This window comes from Lynx canadensis, chromosome C2, assembly GCF_007474595.2.
Source record: "Lynx canadensis isolate LIC74 chromosome C2, mLynCan4.pri.v2, whole genome shotgun sequence".
Lineage (NCBI taxonomy): Eukaryota > Metazoa > Chordata > Mammalia > Carnivora > Felidae > Lynx > Lynx canadensis.
In genome coordinates this window covers 6,469,286-6,485,139 of record NC_044311.2, presented here as the reverse complement: position 1 = coordinate 6,485,139, position 15,854 = coordinate 6,469,286, and the positions used below count along the sequence as shown (strand labels likewise).

The window sequence follows — 15,854 nt, the reverse complement described above, 5'->3', positions numbered from 1 at the left end:
TTCCACAAAATAACCGGCATGAACTCTTCAAAAATTTCAAGTTTACGAAACACAGAGAGGCTGAAGAATTTACCCAGGTTAAAGCAGGCTACAGAAACAGGACAACTAAATGCAGTGGGTGACCCTGGAACAGGAAAAAAAAAAAACAGACATAAAGGAGATGTGATTGAGATAACGGATGAAATTTGAATATGGACTGTGGATTAGTAACAGAATTATAGCAATATTAAATTTTCTGTTTTTGATAACTGTATTGTGGTTTTGTAAACAATACACACTGAGTTATTTCAGGCTAAAAAGACATGGTGTCTTCAACTTACTCTCAGGTGATTCAGAAAAAAAAAAAGTGTGTGTGTGTATGTGTCGAATGTAGAGTGTATTATATGCACACAAATGCACAGAGAGAATAAAATAAATGGGCAAAATATGAATAATATATGAATGATATATGGGAATTGCCTGCAACTCTTCTGTAAATTTGAAATTATGTTAAAATGAAATTTACATAAATCATAACAATGGCCAACAATTACATGTCGCTTACTCTGCCCTGGGCACTGTTCAAATGCTTTATGTGGATCAACTCGATACTTAGAGTCCTACCAGGCGTGCTATGCAGTTTGCCCAAGCTCCCTACCTGGTAAGACAGCAGAGCAGGGATCCTACACCAGGCCAATCCGCCTGGCTCCAGAGTCTGTGCTCTCAGCCAGTGTTAGAGAACAAGCACCCTTTACACACTCACACACACACACACACGGGCTGCCTGGCACAGAATGGTTACAACCTGAGAATCAAAATAATCTTCAGGTGTGAACTCAGAAGAGAGCCTTTGAGAAAGTAGAAGGCAGTTTAGCGCCTTGGGTTTGGGGCGTGCACAAAGACCCTCCTCGGGGGGTCCAGGGAGTGCCCTGGACTTTCTGTGGCCCCTCCTCGGTCCTATTTGCCTTTCTGTCCCCTTTCCCAGAGCCCCAAGCCCTGCGCCTCTTCCCCTAGCCTTCCCTGCTCCCCCAGCCCCGATGCCCACCAATGCAGAAATTAGGGGTTTCTGGCCTTGGCCTTCTGAACATTGGCGGGGGCCAGACGGAGCAGTGACCCCAAAGCCAAGGTGGAGGGAGCACGACTGAAAGCTGATGGCCACAGGGACGAGAAGACACGGGAGGAGTAGCCTTGAGGCGTGCCCCGCGATAAACGGGGGTTGCCAGGCCTCAGCACCACGGTCACTGCAGGAGCAGGCTTGGCTGGGGGTGGCCATCCTCCTCGGCACTTAGCCACAAGATAGAGGGAGGTCTGTCCCCTACCACCCTGAGGAGGCTGAGGCCTCACGGGCAGGGACAGAGTCACAACGGGTCCGGCAGGGAAATGGTGGGGGGGCGGGGGAATGAGATGCTGACGTCTGAATTCAGAAGTGGAGTGGACCCCGCCATCCCCTCCCTGCTGAGGGCCTGTCACGAGGCCGCCGTGGCTCACAGCTGCTTATCAGGGCCGGGGTGTGGAGAGGGTGTCGGGGACGGGAGATAGGGCTGGGACAGGGCTGTCCTCACCGGCCTGCTCTGCCTCCCTCATTCACACCTCCTCAGAGGCCCCTCAGTGCACTTATCCGCCGCAGCCTCCAGCCTACAGCCTCCGTCAGCATGCCTCCCACAAGCTGCCGCTGCAGGCTGCCTTTCTTTTTTTTTTTTTTTTTTTTTTTTTTTAATTTTTTTTTTTTTTACGTTTATTTATTTTTGAGACAGAGAGAGACAGAGCATGAACGGGGGAGGGTCAGAGAGAGAGGGAGACACAGAATCTGAAGCAGGCTCCAGGCTCTGAGCTGTCAGCACAGAGCCCGACGCGGGGCTCGAACTCACAGAGTGCGAGATCGTGACCTGAGCCGAAGTCGGCCGCTCAACCGACTGAGCCACCCAGGCGCCCCAGGCTGCCTTTCTTGAAGGAGTACTCCACCCTGGACAGTTCAGACACCAAACAGGGAGGGACCCCGGAGACCATCTAGGGAGGAGATGCCGCTCACCTAAAACCCTACTGCAAGCACACATAGGAGCCAGAGTTAGGCTCTGACCCTAGACCAGAGCGCAGAAGGGTCTAAGCCTGTGAGGCTGGATTCCCTGTGAGGCAGGGATCCAGGGCCACGGTGAAGGGGGAGTGAGAGGGACAGTCATCGGGAGGAGCGCCATGCCTCATGTACATTGCCTCCGGCACACTGCCCTGGAGCCCGCCGCCTGGATGGACGGCAGTGGATGGCAAGGGATTAAAGGCTCCTTCTGAAGTGATGGGCAGAGAGGGGCAGAGAGATGGGGGCACAAAGCACATGAAGCGGGAGGCCGGTGGGAGAAGTCAGGGGCCCGGTGTAGGTGGTGGTAGGAAAGGAAAACATTCGTTCTGCCTGGTGGCCTTGGGCCCCAGCTGTGCCCTGGCCTCGGAGGAGGTGGGGAAGCTCAGCAAAGTCAAAGCCACTGCCTGCCCCTTCCCCTCGCTCCGCTCATAGCCTTAGAGATCATTTGGGTGGAAAGGCCCATGACCAGAGAGGCGGGACAGTTCAACTCATGCCTGCGGAGGAACCAGGACTGAGCGGGGAGGGAGGGAGGAAATGGAAATAATTCCAAGATCCTGCTTCGGGGGAGGGGAAAGGGCGGGATTCCACACCTGCACACAGCTGGAAGACCTAATTTTAGCTCTGCTTCCCCAGGCCCAAACACACAAAAGCCCCTGCTCATACTCTGACTGCCACCCCCTTTCTCCCATCTTTGCAGCAGGGAGGGCTGCCTCAGACCAGACACCAGGCCCTGCAGAGCCTGAAGAAGGGTGCTGTGGGGAGTGCCCCGGACACCCAACCTCCTGGAAGCAGTGCTCGGCACCCGGGGTGTTATGTCATCAGAGACACAGGCCCCTGCTCTGCTCTGCTCACTCTGGCCGGGCAAGCACAGAACCAGGGCCTTGGCGGGAGACTAGTACATGTACCTTCCTGCCTCCTCCGAGCCACCTTCCCCACAGCCGTCCTCACTGTCCTCATCTGGTCTAACTGGTCCCCAATGGGACCAGCCGCACCCTAGTCCCTACCTTTCCTGGGTCCCCCCACAGAGACAACGAGCACATGGGACTCAAGCAGGATTGTCTCAACTTTGCAGTTTTGGTAACTGCAAAACATCTTTCGAGCATGTGCTATTTGCAGAACCCTCTGGAGGCCCCAGAAAGGAGCCGACTGCATCATTTGTCTGCTTCTAGGAAGTTAGCAGGGCCTCATAGGGCTAAGATGAGTAAATGCATGAATGACTGACTTACAAAGCAAATTAAAAGAACTCCAACAGCCTTGTGGGGTGGAGGGCACACTATCAGATTGAGAGCCAGAAAACCTTCGTAAGTCATACGCTCCTGGAGCCTGTTTCCTCATTTGTGAAATGGGATGAAGAGCAGCTATTCGAATGGTGCCCTGAGTAAGTTCCGATGTGAAAGCACTTTGGAGACTGCAAAGCAGTGACATAGTCAAAGAGCTGCTAGCAACACATTACACAGTCTCAGGATTGGGGAGAGACAGAATTGCTTCCACCTGGTCCAGAGCTTAACACCATATTAAGGTCAGGCTCTGCCCTTCACCTTCTCAGGACAGGATGACCTTCATCAGTTACGGTCTTGGTCGGTTCCGGCTGCGATAACAGCATCCTTAAGACTGGGTGGTTTACAAACGCAGTTTTCTCACAGTTCTGGAGGCTAGGAAGTCCAAGATCAAGGTGCTGGCAGATTCAGTGTCTGGTGAGAGCCCACTTTCTGCTTTGACATTCATCTGTCGTGTTCTCACATGACAGAGGGGCAAAGGAGCTCTCTGGAGTCATTAATCCCATTCGTGAGGGCGGAGCTATTCACCCTCCAAAGGCTCCACCTCCTGATACCATTGCACTTGGGGATAAGATTTCAAGAATGAGTTTTGGGGGGGACACACACATGGTCTATGGTCACTGATAACAGGAACTCATAGTAACTGGCTACCATTTATTGAGGGCTTGCCAAGGTACATATTAGCTTATTCAGTCCTCAAACAATCCTGCCAGTCATCCTCCACCTGTTCTCGGATCAGGAACCTGGTTTAGAAGGATAAACGACGGCAGTGGCAGAAGGCTGCCCAGTCGGTAGGTGGGAAGGTGGGATGAGGACCCAAGTGCGCCTCGCCTCCCTGCACACAGCAGGTGTCCCGAGTGCTGGCCCAGCCGTGCCGTGAGCAGCAAGAAGATTCAGTGGGCACTCTTACTGTCCTGGAGTGACAGCATTGTGCGACTTAGTGTTGCTTTCCCTTTTAAAGAATTAGAAGAGAACTGAACTTAGAAAACATCAGAACACATCATTATCATCCGAATCCTACTGGGGGAGTGTGTGAAGGTTGCCATATAAAATGTTTACCAAAGGGATCTTCCCTGGCTCTGTCTCCTTCAATGTTTTCAACAGGCCCGTTGAAGGCTTGTTTATCCAATCTGCAATCTCAAAGCTGGGAGGCAGAGCTAACGTGTCAGATGGCCAAATCAGCATCATCAGGAATGTGAACTCACTCAAGATGGGTAGAAACTACACTAAAACGAAATCTTAACGGTACGGCATGCACACAACCCCACATTTGTGTTCCAAAACTTGACTGAGTGCATGATGGGAAAGTGACGTGACAGTAGACCACGTGAAAAAGACCTGAAACAGGTGGCTGGAGCGAGTTCCATATGGACCGATGGTACAGGAAGAGAAGTGGAGTGTCCCTCCTAACAAGGGAGCACTGAATTCAGCACTGCTACCACCGCATCCGATGCTTTGCCCAGACGTGGCTGCCACACTGTAAGGCCATGTAACATGATGGTGGCGGGTCTGAAATCCACAAATGCCTGAGCATTATGGGCTTGCTACCTCTAAAGGACCATCAGCTGAAAGCAGATGCCAGCCAGCTCTGTGTAGCCTGGGATGGCCACTGGGGCCTGTCACTGATCAGTGAGTTACAGGGACAGTTTCAGCTTAATGTTATGAAGCTCAATAATAAAGGAAATTGGGTACTTGAGGACCCAAAGCGATAGAAGAAAGTTCTCCCTTGATACTCATGAGCTCGTAGACCACCTTTCAGAGGATTCCTATCTAGGGAACGTGTTTGTTGGGGGAGAGTGACAGCAAAATGGGGCATGGTCTGGTTCCAAATCTTGGGAGAATCATCAGAATTACCACTGTTGCTTCTTTAAAAAATATAGACTCCAGGGGCGCCTGGGTGGCTCAGTCGGTTAAGCATTTGACTCTTGATTCCAGCTCAGGTCATGATCCCAGGGTTGTGGGATCCATGCTGAGTGTGGAGCCTGCTTAAGATTCTCCTTCTCTCTCTCTCTCCCCACCCCAACCCCTCTCTCCCATTCACAGTCTTTTAAAAGAACTTAATCTTCAGGGTAGCTTGTGAAGCAGCCATCAAGTGCACCATTCTACATACTGGGAGTTTTGGGCCAAGCTCCTGGCTAAGTACAAAGGCTTGAAATGGGATAAAATACTGCAGCTAGAGGAGGTATAGGCCAAACTAAGGGTGAGTCTGGAAGAAATACTGAGGATCACAGAAGATGTTCTTCACCTTGAACCCCATAGCCCTGAAGAGGTCTACAGGTGTCTGGGAATTAGCCTGCAGGAGCTTTGAACCCAAATTCTAAGCCCGAACACTCAAGACGTGCTCATCTTCAAACTCCACCAGCGGGCAAAGCACGTGTACAGCAAGGCTGCACGGGTGCTCCAGTTTAAGATTTGTGAAGAAGCACCTGACAACATGGTCCAGCTCCTGGCGGTTAATGAACTGGAGCCACGTGAGCTGCCGGGACATGTCCGAGTGCAGTCGCCCTGAGCTGGACCAGCTGGTGGACATCTGTTGGAAGTTTGGGGCTCAAGGGTCACGACTCACCGGAGCACTCTCTCTCGAAGCTCTCTCTTTGAAGCTCACTGGGAAGAATGTTCTAGATTAACAAAGACTACACGTGACAACAAAATACAATAATCAAATCTTAACTGAGACATGGATATTCAAAACAAAAGTGTAAGACTTTTGGGGAAAACCTAGGCGAATGTTAAGACACTGTTCATTAGATGATACTGAATTCTTGATAATTTTCTTACAGATATGATAAGAGTATTCTGGAAATTGGGGGAAAGTCTTTATTCTTAGGTAATACCGTCCAAAGTATTAAAGAATAAAGTGTCATGTCTACAACTTTTTTTAACCAAACAATTACTTTTATTTTTATTTTTATTTTTTTTTTTGAGAGAGCAAGAGACAGAGAGCAAGCAGGGGAGGGGGCAGAGAAAGGGGGAGACACAGAATCCGAAGCAGACTCCAGGCTCCAAGCTGTCAGCACAGAGCCTGACCCGGGGCTCGAACTCACCAACTGCGAGATCATCACCTAAGCCGAAGTTGGGACACTTAACTGACTGAGCCACCCAGGTGCCCCCCCCAGAGAACTACTTTTAAATGGTTCGAGAAAAAGAGAAAGCAAATGGGACAAAATATCAAGGGAGAGAGCATTCTTTACTCTCCCCTCAACTTATAAGGACATTTTTCAAAATAAAGTTGGGGGAAAAACTCACATTCCGATGAGTCAAACATGAGGCCTACTGGACAAGACGGCCTGTTTCATCTGGCCTGAGAGCCTGGAGCCCGACGTCTGAAGCTGACTGCACCCTTCGTGGCTTACAGAGCTAGAGGTAAGTTCTTTGTCGGACACAGTCCCAACAGACTCTTGAGTCTTGCAGTGTGGCATGAGGCCACAGTGACCCCTAGAGGCACTCTGCACTCAGGGGCTGACCAGCCCCTAGGCCATGACGGCATGTTCGGGAACACCAAAGAGAAGTCCGTTCACCACATCCCCACTGCACACCCCGAATTACACAGGCTCCACACTGAGGTCCAGTTCCTGCACTTGGTCTTCTCCAGTGACCTGCGGGTTGGTCCCTGGAGGCGAGGCTGGACTGAGAGGTGGGGCGTGGAGGCAGGCAGGAGCAGGAGTTCCGGGCCAGATGAGAGGCCCCCTTGACCACTTCCAGCAGAATGAACTGAAGGATCAAGGGGGAAGGCAGAGTGTGCCCAGGACAGGTAAGGGCACACTGGGGGAGGCTGTGCAGGAGTGAGCAGGGACAGCTTCAGGGACGGGCTGCTGATGTAAGTGACACTTACATGCTCCCAGGGATGAGACAGAGAGCACAGGTGACGGCAGCACTCGGTCATTCCGAGAGTGGGGCTGCTCCGGGCTGAGCCCAGCCCTGCAGGCGTGCTCCCTCAGGATCACACGGTCTCTCCTCTGTGTGCTTCAGAGGCCTGACGGAGGGGCAGAGGTTTGCAGTTGTTTGAAGGTCAAGGTACAAGGCAGAAATGCTAGCCCGCAGTAAGGAGCTGGCACACCCATCCTACCTCTGCCGCATACAACACCGGTCAAATATTCTCAATCCGGAGACCAAAGAGCCTGGAGTCTCAAATAAAGATGTCCCTGGGGGTGGGGACATTAGGGAGTGCTCCTCACCTACAGATGGGGTTGCTGGCAGCAGAGCCCGTGCAGACGGCTGTTCTTCCACAGCAGCCTCCCCCTTGGCCAGGGTACTCCCCTGAGCATCAGCGGACAGAAGGCGGAGGCCCAGACCCAGCCTGAGGACTCAGCAGACCCCAAGGAGGGACCAAGAGGATGGTTCCTTGCTAAGGTGGGTAATATGAGCTTATTTGGTCCGAGGGGACAGACCTGGTGCTGGGAGTGGCTTACGGATCTCCTGCAGCTGCGTCCAAATAATCAGCAGGCCTACCAGGGGAGTCCCACCTTCTCTGCCCCGCATGCCTCCTACCTCTGTGAGTTACTTCTTTGGAAAGGTGAAGCCTGGACAAAACACTTAAGCTCCCTAATAAGCTCCCTAAGCCTTAATTTCCTCGTGTGTAAAATGAGGACAGTGGGATTTACCTCGGAGAGTTACTGAAAGATAACACGTGTAAAGCATCGATCTGATCCAGGGGAAAATTCTAAGCTCTATCTAGTATTCACATTTCAGTTTGTTTTGGAGGGACTCTTAATGGACGTGTTCAGACAATTCAGGCTTCACTCCTGTAGACCAACACAACTTCTCCATGTTAAAATGAAGACTGGGAGACTGCATTTTTCGTTATAAGCATTTCTACTTTTCACAATGACCAGGTAGCACTTTTCATACTAAAAACCTAAGGCACCTAAATTTACTGATCTAAAAATCAAGATTCTCCACCATCTAGGCGGAGGGTTAGGAGGGAGAAGAGCATGGGAAGGAAGTCCAAGGCTGAAGGAAATTCAGGCTAGAACAAGAGCACAGTGCCAGACGTGGGGGAAGAAGATGGGAGCTCACCTCCAGAGATGCATGCTAAGCGCCCGGGACTTCTCCCACAGAGCCGCCCCCTCATGCCGAGAGAAGCACCGCACTGGGAGGCCCCACCATCACCTCTCCAGTGAGGAGAGAAAGTAACAGATTTTGTGGTCACAGTGACATTCTGGCTCTTCATCCCTGAGAAGAGAGGACTGGCATAAGCTAATGGCAAACAGTGTGATAAAACACACTGAATTCGTCAGGCTACTGTGTTCTGACCCTCCCAACTTCTTTGTTTTTTGCCCAAATAAAGGAGAACAAGGTCAATCACTACCATCTTACCTTTAGCTTAAAGCCTTGCATTTCTGTTAGAGACAAACACACCAAACACCACAAAAACTGTTCTCGTAATACCGCACGGAACAGCACTGGTAGGACACATTTAGATGCTCCCGTGCCCTATTTTAAGGTATTCTGCGGCCTATACTTATGGTAGTCCCTGAAAGGATTCCATGTAAACCCAAATCTAGAGATCTGGCTCAGAAAAACAGCCGTCGTTTCCCCTAGAGATAATTAGAATGGTCTCTGAGCCTGTGGCCCAAAGCACCCCCTGTCGTCTCCTGCCCAGGTAGACAAGCAGGCACAAGGGGAACAAATCATGAGCTGGCGACTCTGTGGGCACAGACCCTCGTCAGGTCGCTTAATCTTTGGAACAAATTGCTCACCTGGAAAGCAAAGAACGTATCAATTTGGTACCATTTGGTCACTAAAAGAACTGCATCCCTGGAGGCAAGTAGGGGCTCTGATAGACTCCAAAAAAGCAATGCCCCCTAACTTTCAAATATCTGTGATTATTTCTTCCCAAAGAGCTAAGGAGGGTTTAAGTCAGAGGATTCAAGATTTGGTTCGATGGCAGACAAGCAATCTCTTAGCAAGCAGGCCCAGGATCACCAATCCCCATGTGTATATATGTATTTCTGAGTCAAAAGCCTCTGTGTGAGGATTATTTGAACCTACCTCACGCTGTCCTTTCTTCTCTGCCCCACATGCCTCCTACCTCTGTGAGTTACTTCTTTGGAAAGGTGAAGCCTGGACAAAACACTTAAGCTCCCTAATAAGCTCCCTAAGCCTTAATTTCCTCGTGTGTAAAATGAGGACAGTGGGATTTACCTCGGAGAGTCGCTGAAAGATAATACATGTAAAGCACTGAGCTTAGTACACAGAACATACTAAGCGCACAGAAAACGTAGCCGAGTGCTTCTGTATGACACCCGTGGAGGACCAGCAGGTCTGTGAGAAGAAGAAACAAATCTATGCCACTATAACACACGTGGACAGGACAACGCACAGAGGATGTCTAAAAGCCACCTCAAAGAGCAACTCGGGTCCTAGAGAAAGAAAACACACAGCACTGGACTTGAAGAAAGCTGAGCAGATACATCACACACAGTGCGTGACCTGGAGGCACAAAAACAAAATGCGTTCACGTGCTAACATCCAGAGGGACGCAAAAACAATGTCATCTTGTGGTCAGAGTCCTGTGAACCTGACACGAGATCAGCACACAACCTGCAGACCTCACAGTTTCCTTAATCAGTTCCCACATCAAATAAAATACTGATCTCTCATCTTTTGGATCTTTTATCTCTGGAGAGAAATTTAGTCTTAAGTTTAGGATTTCATAATTTCTTTAAAGCCAAGCCACGAAAATACATTAGCCTGGAGAGGACACACCTGCTTCATTAGAGATGCTCTCGCACGTCTTCTGAGATGGCAACTAAGATGGCTTTCTCTCCAGGATTCCTGACTGCTCCTTAGCTTTGAGTTCTTCTAGTTTCTTCTTATAGCGGTTCATGAAGTAATCATCTGGTTCAATCCCTGCGTTCTTCAAATTTTCCATGACCTTTTCCAGTCTGGATACTGATCGGGCTCCCTCAATCTTTCTCGTGCTCAGGTACAGGGTGAACTCCTGGAAATCCAGGAGTTTACAGGTGTCCACAGAGCAGATATTCCTGATACCGCTAGTTCTATCCAAATGAGGAAAAAACACCAGTCCTGATAACTTCTCCAGGTCCTGAAGACTCACTTGGAATTCACTTAACTGGCGTTGGAAGCCAATGGCCTCATTGGGCACCACGAAGGCCCCTAGTGCCAGTGGTTCAGCGGACACTGGGCTTCTGCGAGCCAGGATCACCTTATAAAGGTGCGAGGGGACCGCCACATTATCCTCCCCGATCACCTAAAAACAAAGCAGTCATGTGAGCAATGCTAACTTGTGCTAGCAGTTCCCAAATTTTTCCCGAAAAGATTTTTAATGCGTTTCTGAAAAGGCATTTGTAAGCTACCTTACCAACGGATTTAAATTCAACTGCCAAAGGTAAGAATAAACCAAAATTGAGATTCGCAGAGAAGATGAGCATCTAACAGGTCGATTCTGATCACATTCTTTAAAATAATGTCATCCCAAAGAGTAGAGGTCACATCCTCTGCTCTGTTTGTAGGACAAAGGGCAAAGGAATGTCATGAGTGAGTCCTGGGTTTTTAACGGGCAAGAAAAGCCGTCATTTTTCTCTTCATCACATAATCAGAACTTCTGGTGCTCTAAACATCCAAAGGTCAAAACCCAGCTTGGCAACTCCCGGCTCTAGAAATAAAAATATGGCTTTAGTTTATCAAATTCACTAGGGAGCTCAACAAATAGGCCTCAGAAAAGCAGCCAGACGCACCACGTCGGTATTACTATCTCCAGTTACGCCTTGACTGTGGCTCATTTTTTAAATTCAATTAAGTAAATGTAAATGCCGTTGGCTCAGAGTTTTGCACACTCTTGGGCCTATTATCAAACACAGAACTTCAGAATGTCATCAAACCAAGCACTATAGAAAGGTATCCATACAACAGAAGAGCCAGAGCCAGGGTCAGGCCTGCAAACAACTTGGTTGCCTATGTAGGTTTGCTCTAATAATGAAATAACATTATTATGGAGCCTTTTCAAATTTCCTTCCAACTGGCTTAAAAGCCATATCCGTTTTCTGAAAAAGGAAAACTGAACATCCATTTCCTTAATGGCCTCCAATAAAATGATACGATCCAACTACAATATGCAAGTGTACTACTGGCCCTCCCAGGTCCTTCCTTTGTACAAGTAGGCATTTTGCTCCTGATCAAAGCTGCTTGCTACAGGAGCCCCTGCTGGGAGCCCAGCTAAGGCAGAGGGATGAGAGCTACAAGGATTCTTTTCTGGTTTCCTCTAGCTTCTACCTACATGGCACACAGCCTGAAAATGCCATGGCTATCTGCTGTCTGGCACGCACAGAGGTTCCACTGCCAAGACCAACGGCAGGGCTACAGGGAAGCCCCATCTACAGAATCGCTTTCTGCAACTACTGTCTCTGGAGTTAGTGAAAGTGGCTGATCAGGGTTCACTTTAAAGTTTATGAAAGTACACAATCTATAGGCACAAAACCCTACACCCCTCCAACGTATCATTTATGAAGCTGAGGAAATGAACGTACTCTTCAAGGCAAAAACCATACTGAAGGTGAACTCTACAGAGATCCACAATGAGCCTACACATCACCAACAGATGTCAACTCAACAGAGCAACTCAGAGGCGCTATGGCTGCCGCTGCTGGAAACACAGAAAGGGGCAAGCTTTACAATGAATGCAGCTGGTGTCTGTTTTCAAGAAGCTTCCCATCTAGAGGAAGAGTCAACCCCACCGCTTTCACCAGAGGCAAAATGTGGTCAGATGCCAATACGGAGCACAAACAGCACTAAGGGAGTGGCGGCTAGGGAAGCCAGGGACCGGAACTGAGGGCACAGCTGCAGCTGAGCCATAGTTCACAAGGGCAGAAGTTTAAATGGGCTTCAAGTGTTAGCTGGGGAGCCAACAGTGAAGCAAACCCTTGATGCCACCTGGTGGACATTCTCCACCACTGCAGCACAGCCTCAGACCAGCTATGAGGCGCCTTCGAGACCATTCGCTTGATGGTGTTCTCTCTCCATGGACTCATTGTCTACAAGCAAATAGCAAATTTCAAGAATGATTAAATGGTCATGCCCATCTAGTGCCAGCCAGGGCTTCTAATCAGAGTCTTTAAATTCCAGCCAAAAGTAAAGAAGTTTGACGTTTTAAGATTTATAAAAATAAACCATTTCTATTAGGTTTTCAAAAACACACAATAGCCAGAGGACCTCCAATACTACTATTAAGAATCCTCATGGACACAAAAATTCCTACTAAGAACCACATCATGTGATTATTTCACCCATGACCTTCTCACAATATGTCAACAAGGAGGGGCAAAATACTACCCCTAGAAATAAAGAGAAAAATGAAAACTTAGTCACTATCTTCTCTGATTTAGTCTGCTTTGTTCTTAGGAAGTAAACATCTGTAACCTGTTTAAAATAGGAACCAGCAACATTAGGAAATTCTGAAAATCCACTCTTTCTTCCTTGAATTTAAGACTTTTAAAAAAATCGTAAAATATTTTAGACCTATCATCTTTGTAGACAACTCAACCTACACAATAAAATTATCCCAATTCTGGGAAAACTGGAAGTCTTTCACAAAATGTTTGTAGAAACTGCTAGGGACCGAAACCCCAGGGACTTGGTCAAGTCCTGGCTTCGCCACTAGGCTGCAAGTCATGTCCACTGGTACCTTCTTTCCCCCTTCATAAAATAAGTAGTAACTGTCTTCATGCTGCCCATCTCACAGAATGGTTATGAAGATCCAAAGATATGTTACTTCAAAAAAAAAAAGTTTCAAAATCTGCAAGACCTATGTAAAAAGTAATTTTTGTAGTGGAGGTCATTCAAAAGATCAGATGTAATTTCATTTGGTACAAAAAACAGTTCTGCTGAGGGACTGTGGGGAAATATGGGATCGAGCAAGATTAGATCAGTTAAAGGTGAACAATAGGGTTTCAGAAGGAAGCAGGATGGACACAAATGAGACCCTCGACAAAAGGCTCGGGGCTTAACATGACCTAAGTCTTCAGTAACAGTAAATCAGCACAAATCCTTGTCGTAGAAGATTTAGGTGTAAAAATACCCTACAAAGGAAACCCTCACTGCTGTTAAACCAAAGAGCATGGAACTCTTGTCAAGACTGTAGCAAAAACTGGAAATCAGTTGGGTGTGACTAGGAAACAAAACATAGACAACAGCCATAAAGCTGGCACTCACTCGCGACCTAAAGTTAGTTTTTGTACCTGCTGGCCTGAGGTGTCCTTCCGTCCAAGAGACAGAAACGACAATTTGCTCTCGCTGCCCCAGCTCCACACACACACACAACTGGAGTGCCAAAAGAGACAGGCAACACACAATACTCGGGCTAAGGCTGCCATTTGTCAGGTCACAAACATACACCTACTGGGCCTTAAATAAAATTAAGCAGCAGCATGAAGAAAACACAGGTACCTGCTAGAATCAGTAGATGTAAGATATCTGGTTACATTCCCCTGGTAAGACAAAAAAAGAAAATCTAGAAGTAAATCTGTTAGACCCATCAAGAGACCAAGCCCTTAAAAAATCAAAACAATTGGGGTGCCTGGGTGGTCGGTCGCTTGAAGGTCTGACTCTTGATCTCGGCCCAAGTCATGATCCCAGGTTCGTGGGATGGAGCCCTGCGATAGGCTGCGCACTAAGTGTGAAGCCTGCTTGAGATTCTCCCTCTCTCTCTCTCTCTCCTCCCCCCCGCCCCCACTCTGCCCCTCTTCCCTGCTCACACTCTCTAAAATAAAATAAATTAAATAAATAAAATAAAATAAAATAAAATAAAACAAAAATAAAATTACAAAGTCAAGCCAATCAAGTGAAAGAAAGAAACCATGTCAGTGTGATAAATAGGGACTCCATACCTTTGAGGACAGAGGAAGAAGGAAAGGAGGGAGTCAGAACATGTGGCAAAATCAACAGGCAGACAGCCAACCCTTGTGTTAGTGTTAAGCCCGTGCAGGAGCTCGGGCAGCAGCACAAAGCCCAGGAGACAGTGCCGCGCAGGCTGGGCACCTGCTCCGGGTAAGGATGGGGAACCGCCAAGTCTCAGTCCAACCAGCACCACCTTCCCACTGTCCATTCTACTTGGGAGATTTAGGGTGGGAGGAAGGAGACACTTCACCAGTAAAATAATTTATTTTTGAATTAAAACAGATACGGACATGAATAAAAGCTCTGCCTAAAGATCAAACAGGAAATTCAAAAGAAAAAAAAAATTACTCCCTGATCACTTCAGGTGACGCCTCAAGATTCCTGAAAGCAGGTTTCCCCTTTCCTCCCCCTCTAGGAATCGGTTTGGAATGAGTCTGGAAAGTAATGCGGTAGAATGAAAACGCGGACTGTGGAGTACTTCTAACATTACCACCACCACCACCGAGGTGACAAATTTGAAGCTCACTTTCTTGTCAGGTCAACTATAATGTTCAGGCCAGAATCTTCAGGTATGTTTCACTTGTCTGGAATCAATCTCTTCTTGAAACAGGCACATCAGAGAAAGCACATGGATGACCTCAGCTATAATAAAGGGGGTGATTCTGATTAGAGCTGTCAGATGACTCACTTCTGATAAAATCACTGCGACTAATCCTCCCTTGGGCCCACATTCACTCAAGTCCTATGACGCTCTGATCCTTTCCTGCATATTCTAACAGACATTTCCGCCTGGCTAGCAGGGATCCTCCCCTTGGCCCATTTTCTGTTATTTTTGCATGCTAGCAGATATCACTTGCAACTGCTCTCCATTTTCACCATCTTTTACCTCCTGGCCTTAAGCTGCTGTGCAGGAAGAGCACAGCAGTCCCTTGACTGTAGACTTTTGAGAGCTTCAAAGAACAATGCTATGAACGACTGGCAGTTCTCATACACGTAGGCAGACCCATGTTTGGATCTCCCCTTTGACAACTACTAGCTATGTGACTTGGACTTGACCCCTTAAAACCTCAATTCCCTTGCCTATAAAAAAAGACAGGGGCGCCTGGGTGGCGCAGTTGGTTAAGCGTCCGACTTCAGCCAGGTCACGATCTCGCGGTCCATGAGTCTGAGCCCCGCGTCAGGCTCTGGGCTGATGGCTCGGAGCCTGGAGCCTGTTTCCGATTCTGTGTCTCCCTCTCTCTCTGCCCCTCCCCCGTTCATGCTCTGTCTCTCTCTGTCCCAAAAATAAATAAAAAACGTTGAAAAAATAAAAAATAAAAAAAAAAAAAAAAAAGACAACCACTACTTCCTTGTAAGAACTTCTTATGAGGACTGAATGAGATAGAAGGTCTAAAACTGCTTATATACCGTGTGGTAGGTCCGGCCCTCAATTAATACTAGTTCATTTGCTTCACTTCCTGTACAGTATACACATACATGCCTCATTGCCTAGAAAGAAAACTAAATAAACACCATTTTTATTAGCTATATGCTCCTAAAATAAGGTTCAGAACATAGTTGTAAACAAGCAATATTAAATGGCTGGGTCTGAGAAAACAAAACACTTTCCAGGCATTCTGAACTGCCACACATAATTGCAAGATATTCTCTTGAAAACAGAAGTTCACAACTCA

General features: G+C 48.0%; 1 protein-coding gene across 3 annotated transcripts in view; it reads right to left on the bottom strand.

The window, feature by feature from the left end:
* Positions 1-15,854, bottom strand: part of EXOG (exo/endonuclease G) — a 43,456-nt gene that overhangs the window by 7,096 nt on the left and 20,506 nt on the right. Inside the window, exons 6-7 of one of the 3 annotated variants that reach the window (XM_030329123.1) lie at positions 10,036-10,540; positions 6,366-8,499 (exon numbers count right to left, since the gene is read on the bottom strand). In XM_030329123.1, the coding sequence (XP_030184983.1) occupies positions 10,079-10,540 (462 nt within the window). In that variant the 3' untranslated portion in view covers positions 6,366-8,499; positions 10,036-10,078. Of the gene's footprint in view, positions 1-6,365; positions 8,500-9,072; positions 10,541-15,854 lie in introns of those variants that run through there. The other 2 variants (XM_030329124.1, XM_030329122.1) reach the window with 2 other exon arrangements.